Source organism: Drosophila innubila (genome assembly GCF_004354385.1).
Source record: "Drosophila innubila isolate TH190305 chromosome 3R unlocalized genomic scaffold, UK_Dinn_1.0 2_E_3R, whole genome shotgun sequence".
Taxonomy (NCBI): domain Eukaryota; kingdom Metazoa; phylum Arthropoda; class Insecta; order Diptera; family Drosophilidae; genus Drosophila; species Drosophila innubila.
The window spans coordinates 16,703,427-16,711,269 of NW_022995380.1; the positions used below are offsets into that span (position 1 = coordinate 16,703,427).

General features: G+C 38.0%; 1 protein-coding gene across 1 annotated transcript; it reads right to left on the minus strand.

Moving 5' to 3' along the window:
• Nucleotides 1–5,714: 5,714 nt before the first annotated feature.
• On the minus strand, nucleotides 5,715–7,254 carry LOC117790644. Its single transcript, XM_034630142.1, has 2 exons — nucleotides 5,907–7,254; nucleotides 5,715–5,845 (listed from the first exon to the last, which is right to left on the minus strand). The coding sequence occupies exons 1-2, from the start codon at nucleotides 7,116–7,118 to the stop codon at nucleotides 5,744–5,746; spliced, it is 1,314 nt and encodes a 437-aa protein (XP_034486033.1). The 5' UTR covers nucleotides 7,119–7,254; the 3' UTR covers nucleotides 5,715–5,743.
• Between the last annotated feature and the right edge of the window lie 589 nt (nucleotides 7,255–7,843).

Sequence of the window (7,843 nt, forward strand, 5' to 3'; positions counted from 1 at the left end):
TATAAAAGAACACTTTAAACTTGATTCTGAAACCTTTCATTTTTTTGTAAAAAATCATGCCAAATTGAACAAAATCTGACCGCAGTCTGACCAACTTCAAACTGTCATAACTTAATCAAAACTGAACCAATTTTTAAGCGGAATGTCATTTTGATCATAATTTGGCCTCTTAATACATTCTGCATTCAAATATTTTTAAATTCGTTCAAAAAAATTTGTTTGCCCTAGGTCTGTTTTTTTCGATGTCATAAAATTACTGAAATGTAACCTTTTATCGAAATAGTTATTTTGGGAGGCACCGGAACCAATACCGTAACCTATATCTGTTTCGCTTTGATTCACTGATCTTTAAATAACATTATTAATTTATACTTCAGCCAAAAAGTTTAACTAAGTTAAAAGTTAAACTAAGATACGTAATTGAATAAAAATTTACTTTCTGCTACGTCTACGTTGTAAAATATTTTTTGAGCATTAAAAGTAGCCAACTTTAAATAGTCATATAAAGAAAAGAGGTAAAAAACACATTTAAAAATGAATGATTTTAGTGTTTTGTTTTCTACTTTATAAAACTTTTAAGGCAAATAAAATAAAAATTGATAAAATAGTTATTTGGCAAAAGTGGTTTTCTGTCGAGATATCATTATCGGCTATCGATATACACTGGATAAGCTTACATGAGTTCTCTTTTTCTCTCGCTCAGCCGCTCTCTTGCTTAACATTTTGGCACTGGTGTAAGCGATGGCCAAAAACACAGAACCCACACTTATTGCAACAACAGTAGCTGCGGGAATATAACAAATCAGTTGGCATGGTTGTTGTTGTTGTTGTGGCCGCCACTGCCACTGTGTACAAAGTAAAAGGGTTAATTCATTTGGTTATAGCTGAGGAGCCATTCTGACTGCGTCATCTTGAAAAGAGACGTGCCTTGTGGCTTTTGCTGCTCTTTTTCTTCTTCTTCTTGCTGTTGCTGCTGTTGTTGTTGCTGTTTGTGGTGGTGGCGGCTGCTGCAATTTTGACAAGCAAACAGCGCTTAAGCAAGTTAAGTGGTTGCGCACAGCACAAAAGCCGTTTGCCGTTGCCTTTTGCCTTTGCCCAAGTCAAAATTCCAGGGATCAACACTGCCAAGCAGCCAGGCTGCAACACAGTAGTCACATCAACCCAACACCATCATCGTCATCTTCATTATCAGCGTCATCTTCATCATCATCTTCTTACTCATCATCATCATCATCATCATCAGCATATTGGGGCTCAAGTTGAACTTAAGCGCGTGTGTTTGGCTAGTTGCTTGGAGGTGATTGCGGTGTCACTGGATGCTCTCCTGCCTCTTTTTAGACCCTGTGCTTAAAAGTATAAAAAGTCTATTGTAGTTGTCAAAATAAGGCATCTACTACTGTAAACGGCTTATTTTTAATTATTTTTAATTTTTAAGAATAACTTGTTGTTTGTCACAAAATTGGATATCAGGAATTTTGAAGCATAGAAATCTTTCAAAATGCTTTACATTTTGAAGCGGTGGACTTATACTTAGCGACAGTCCATTAGTCCGTATGTATGAACACCTAGAACACAGAGATGAAAAGAGCTAGAGGCACCAAACGTTCGTGAAATCCTTAGCAGGTCAAGTTGGCCAGGGAAACCAACCGAATATCTCCCAAAACCGCATACATTTTTTGGAGTTTTTCGGTTGGTATCCCTGTTGGTTGCACCCCTGTTGGTTGGCACCCCTGTATATTACAATTTGGTAGGGAAAAATATGAAGAACAAGAAAATTTTAACAGAAACAAACAGCTTATTTTTTTGGAGATATGTGCTGAAATTTTCATTTGTATCGGATTATTATCCGATAGCTTAACACGATAAATTTCATTATACTCTTGGCACTGGCTTAGTGGATATCGTAAAATATTCTGATGATCCTGAACTTGCATGTCTTAGAAGCTTTCGATATTCTATGTTTATGTTTGAGTTTATTTCTTTTATTTTGGATTAGCTCTTCAAAAAATTGTTGTACAGAATAAGTACAGGGTTTCTCACAGTTGAGTTTGCTCAACTCTAACCCTTTCTACTAGATGTTTTATATTTTTTTAAAGATTCGTCAGCGTTTTATGTGTACACAGTGTAAATAACAGCACGTCGGGCAACCCCGAGAAAATTGGCGTTCGTATTTGGAATGTGCCCCAATCCCAATATGCACTTATGCTTTGCCACAATTAAGAGTGCTAAACTCTTGTGTAATCGCATAGGCTACCAAAACGCTCCAGTTACGCCCACCACCAGGGGGCATGGCAGGTTACATACCATTACAGTTAAATGCAAGTGCATAAATAACAATTACAGCTGCAGCGGCAGCAACAATAACAGCAACAACAATAACAACAACAGCAACAGCTACAAGAATAACGGACGCTCAGGTGTCAATTGGGGGCCGCGTTGTCCGGCGGCCATTTTGCAAAGCGCATTTGCTGATCGCCATATATCGACATATAATGCCCGTTGATTATTATGTTTACACATGGCTAGCAATTTCTTGGCTGCAAACCATTTCGGCCAAGAGTGCTCTAATAATGAACCCGGGCCAAGAAATCTCAATGCAAATCAACGGCAATTAATAATTCATCGCCCGCTGGGCTCTAAGCGTGGCGTTTGTTGCAATTATAAAGAGAGCGAGTGCGAGTGGGAGCGAGAGAGAAAGAGAGAGCGAGAAGGAAAAAAAAGTTAGGGTGAGCTAACAAAAGAGAGTGGGAAAGTGGGGTACTATGATACAATAATCCAGCACTTTAAATGCTAACGAGAGTGGACCAAAAAGTATTCAGGCTAAGCTACACTCAAAATTATTATTGCTGTTAAAAAAAGGCAGCTCTTCACTTGAAAAAACTTTTAAGCACCTTAAAAATAGACACATTGGCAATAGTTCTCAAAATGGTTAAAAATTAAACTATTAAACACAGCTTAAAACTGTCTGTAAAACTAAAGGTATTGGCGGAAGTTTTATCCCTCAATTATTTCAAAATGAGTTAAAAGTTTACAATTCTGTTTTAGCTTGCATAAAATCCAGAAATCTTACAAAATTTCTTACAATATATAGAACAAGACGCAAAGAATATATCAGCATTATAAATTTAATTCTTTTATAAAAATAACTAAATTAATTATCTTTAATTTGATTCTTTGCTAAAATTAAACACTACTAGCTGATCTATAGCTTTTATTATAAATCGATAGCTTTCGATATAATTATCGACTGCTGATGAAGTCTTTCAGTACTTTTGAATCCATTCTCGCCTATCTGCGCATATCTTTGTCCATATTCAATAAAATAAATTTAATATGCAAAACAGCCGGGCAACTGCTGCAGTGGCCGCCTGTCGTCCAATATCAGCAAATTTGCAATAAAATATTTGTCTGGCTCCAGCTCCGACTATGTATGGTGTACAGTGGGTCGTCGAGTGGTCGCCGCTTGATGTGGTGGTGGTTGGTGGCTATTGCGGCTACTGAAAATTATTTATTCGCACCTTTCGCCGCCATAGACGTCGCTTGTCTGCCCAGCTGCCCCGCTCCCTCTCCCCGTGCATCCAGTTGGAGCTACATTTCCATTTCTTTATCAAATCTCTTGCATCGCTCGAAAGAAATGCAGGGCAAATATAAATATTAGTGAGCTGCCACAACTACTGCAGGCAATAAGGAAGGAGGAAAGGCCAGGTGAGCTGAGGTGTGTACTGGGAGGATGCCAGTTCGATTGTAAGATCGGCGTATGAAATTAGGCGCTGGCAAAATCAAAGCCCCTACGGCCATTTCAGCCTGTCTGAAGCATGAAAAGTGTGAAAACGAATTAGTGCAAGAAAACTGAGAAGTCACCAATCGAATCACGGGTAGGTGAAACGTGGGGAGACGAGTGTGCAGTAGGGCAGTAAGTTGTAGAGAGTGAAAGAGCAGATACATGTATTGTAGATCGCTAAAATTGTTAATATTGAATTTATTAAACTCAAGTTCCCTAGTATGTTTTTTCATTTTCTTTTTTATTTAAAGGAAGCAGATGATGTAAGTTAGGGTTTGGTTCAAAAAAATTATTTACTTTAACATGTTTAAGCTTAATTGATAATTAGCTAATTAAGTTTTAACATGTCAACATTTTTGATTTATAAAGTCAAACTATTTTACACATTAAATTAAAAAATTATTTATTTCAAAAAGTTATATGTCTAAAATTAATCCCTTAAGTAGACATGGAGTTCTACAAAATAAATGATTGTAAAAAAAATTAAAACACATGAATCTCTTTGAAAATTTATCGGTTATGATGTCTCAAAAATGAAAATTCAAGGAAATTCCAAAGTTTCAGTTAATTAAGCTACCTGTTTGGCAAAGCTCTCTATAGACCAGTCAGATCAAAGTGTTGTCCAACAGCTGTTGAGTTTTGTGATCAACAAGCGCAACAACTTGCAACACATGTTGCATGCGGCATGTTGTGCTCCACAAATGCCAGTCAAAGTTGAATTGTCACTTGTACATGGGCGCCCAATAATTATAACAATGGGTGGGCCCCACACACACACACACACACACACACACACATACACGCACGGCAAGTTGTATAATCGTAACCATGGAACTGTAAATTGTGGCATGTTCACAAATTTGTTAGCATTCCACAACGTTGGCCACTGACAAAACGGCCGCCCAAAACGATGAAGTTGCCATGACAAATTTTGTTGTTGCAACGCGTGTTGCGTGTGTTTTTTTTTTTTGTGTTGGTGCGCAGCGGCTTTTCAGTACGAGTAAGTAGCTGCCACATTGCGTGGCGCATGCGTCGAGTACCGTCGCATTGACAAATCGCCACATGGCGGGCGGCCAATTAGCAACAAGTCCGCAAATTCAACAGCTTCCAGTGATAGATAGAGAAAGCAGTTCATAGAGTACTATATATACTTTACTTGTCATACCCTGTACTTCGGGGTACAGTGGGTATAATAGGGCTGACTGTCAGTTGAGCTAAAAATTGAAATATGTAATAAATGGCGATATTGAGTGGCGATATTTTTTTAAAATTATAACAATAATTATGTAAGAAACTATGTATATAGGGTAAAGTACTACTTAAATTTAATACCAATTTTAAAGCGTTTTTTTTTTATCGGCATTGGAAGTCAAAGTGGAATTATATAATTATTAACATCAGGCAACGAAACCGTAAACTGAAACTAACCGTTTAATCTTTAGTAGCGTAACCGGAACCGTAACCGAAATATGTAGATGCATTTTTAAGAACCGAAAACGTTTATACCGGTACGGGTTCGGTACATTAAAAAAAAAATTCATATTAAAAAATATTAAAAAATTATTATATTTGAGTTTTATTTTTTTGCTCAAGCGTAAACATAATTAAAATACAAAAAATCAAAAACAATGATTATTTCTTGAGTTTTATAATAAAACCTATAATGATTACTATATAAATAAAGTTGCTAGGTCAAAAAATCGATTTTCAAACGGAGATCATGGTTTGAACACGGTTTGTTCTCTAAATTCATTCCGCATTTAAATTTCTGCAAAGGGTCTCCCAAAATTTAAACTGTTGTTGGTCCTGTGGGTCTCGGTTTTTATTACGATCGGTTAAGAAACTGAAAAGTTATAAAAAATACAAGAAAGGGTATTTCAGAACCTAATATAGCTAGAAGCTATATAAAGAATTGCTAAACGACTGCATATGATTAATGGGGCTGCAAATCTATAACATTTATTATTTGGAAATAGGACGCAGAAAAAGGAACTGCACGTGTTGCAATTGAGGATGCTCTTCCTGTGGCGTCTCGAGCAACTCCAACGACGATTGCAACAGAAACTGCAATCGAAAATTATAGAAAAACTACGCTTAAAGCGTTACAAACCTAATTACTACTTACATGTTGTTTGAACTCCTCCTTGAGTGGCTGACAATCTCCCAGATTGAGCTGGAGCGGAGGTGCACCCTGTTTGTCGCAGCAACGCCATTCGCAGAGATTGTAGAGCAACTTGGTCGTCAGTTGCTTGCAATCGAACAAATGGAGCTGTGTGAGCTGCGGACAAGCCTTGGCAAAGTTGAGTACTTGCGAATCCTTGAGATCGGAGCAGTGACAGAACGTTGCCTGATCCAGCACATGCAGTGATCCAAGACTCATCATATCCAGTTCATTAAACTGACAATCGATTAGCACAAGGCTTTTTAGATGGATGCAGCGATGAAGCTCCAACTTTGGCAGCCAGTTGGCACCGTCCAATTGGCAGCTATTCAGCTGGAAGCTGTAAATATCAAGGGCACGTTGCCGCAGCACCAGGGAGATGGCATCCGTGGTTGCCTCGGTGGATTCATCCTTTGGCAGTAGCTCCAGCAACTGCAATTGTGGCATCTGGAGCACCTCAAAGGCGCTGCTCGCATTAAAAGCTGCCACTGGCAAAGTCAATTCACGCAGCTCCAGACACTGCGAGATGCCGATTGTATTGAGAGTTCCACCGCCAAAAAACTTGAGGCGCTTCAAGCACTTACAGCCATTCCAAATGGCAGTGAGTGCCTCTCTGGACACTTCCTCATGCAGTGACAAGGACTTCAGCTGGCCGAAGTGCTCAATGAATCCCACCTTGACGGGCATGTACATCTGCATATGATTCAGGCGACCCAGCAGCTTGGGCAGCGCGTGCAGTGGCCATTGGGTGGAATTGTCCTTCATGTTGTTGTCCCAGGTAATTTCGCATTCTCGCACATCTGGCAACTCGGCAATCCCGCTGCTATCCAGAATGTTGAGCTGCTCCTGAAGCTGTTCGCCCTTAAAACGCGCACTGGTAAAGTGACGTCGCATCTTGTACAGAAATTGATGCAGTGCATCGCCAATCAGCTGCTGCTGAAACTCATACATATCCAAGTGCTTGTAACACTCCCGCCACGTCGACATAATCACCTTGGGCAACAGTTCACAGTTGCGTCTAATGTCCACCTGCTCCAGCACACTGAACTTCTCGAGAATCGCTACCAACTCTGTATTCGGTGTCTTATCAACTCGCTTGTTCTTCCCCTGTACCGGCTTCCCCTTTGCCTTTGGCTTTGGGTTCGATCTGCGTGAAACGCTCGAAGTGCTCGACATTTCTTAAATATACTCGAATCTTCTTTCGTATGCGTTACAATAATTTATGGATATGTTTTTGTTTTAGGTATTATGACTGCTAGTTAGCATTACTTATTGTGTATGTGCTGGATTTTAGAATTAAGGTTTAAGCTATAAAAATATTAATAGATGATGACAAATAAATCTAGGCTGTTTTTCAATGCTGAACGAAAATTACTAATAAAAAGCCTATCTACGAGTTTTCTTTACAACCCGACGTGGAATTCACTAACCCAATTGTCCACAATCTGTGTACATTTAAAAGGTACACTGAAAAAAAGAATAACGTCTAAAATCAAGAACATTCATCTTAAACTTTTTGTTCTTAAAATAACCAACATTTCAAGATCATCTTCCTAATTTTAAGAATATTAATCTCAAAAATCATAGTTTATAATACAAGAATAAAAATCTTAAATTGTTAGGAAAGTATAAATATGTACTATTTCATATAAGATAAATGGTATCGCTCTGGTTGGAGAAACCGCTTCACTTTTGAAGCAGTAGGCGCCGGTTCAAATCCCACTCGTAACAAATAAAAATATAATTTATAAAATTACCAAGAAAAAATAAAATCTATGTAAAAAAAAAAAAAGTTGAAAAATTATTTTTTAATCTTTTTATTTTTTGATTTTCAGAATTCTTAAAAAAAGAACTTGGTCTTATTTGAAATGTTCTTAAAACCAAGATATGTTTTCTTAATT

Bases quoted from the DNA above. Each gene is read 5' to 3' on its own strand.
- LOC117790644 (XM_034630142.1), bottom strand. From the start codon at position 7,118: ATGTCGAGCACTTCGAGCGTTTCACGCAGATCGAACCCAAAGCCAAAG. The intron at 5,846-5,906 runs GTAAGTAGTAAT...TTTCGATTGCAG, and splicing joins AGGAGGAGTTCAAACAACAT to TTTCTGTTGCAATCGTCGTT.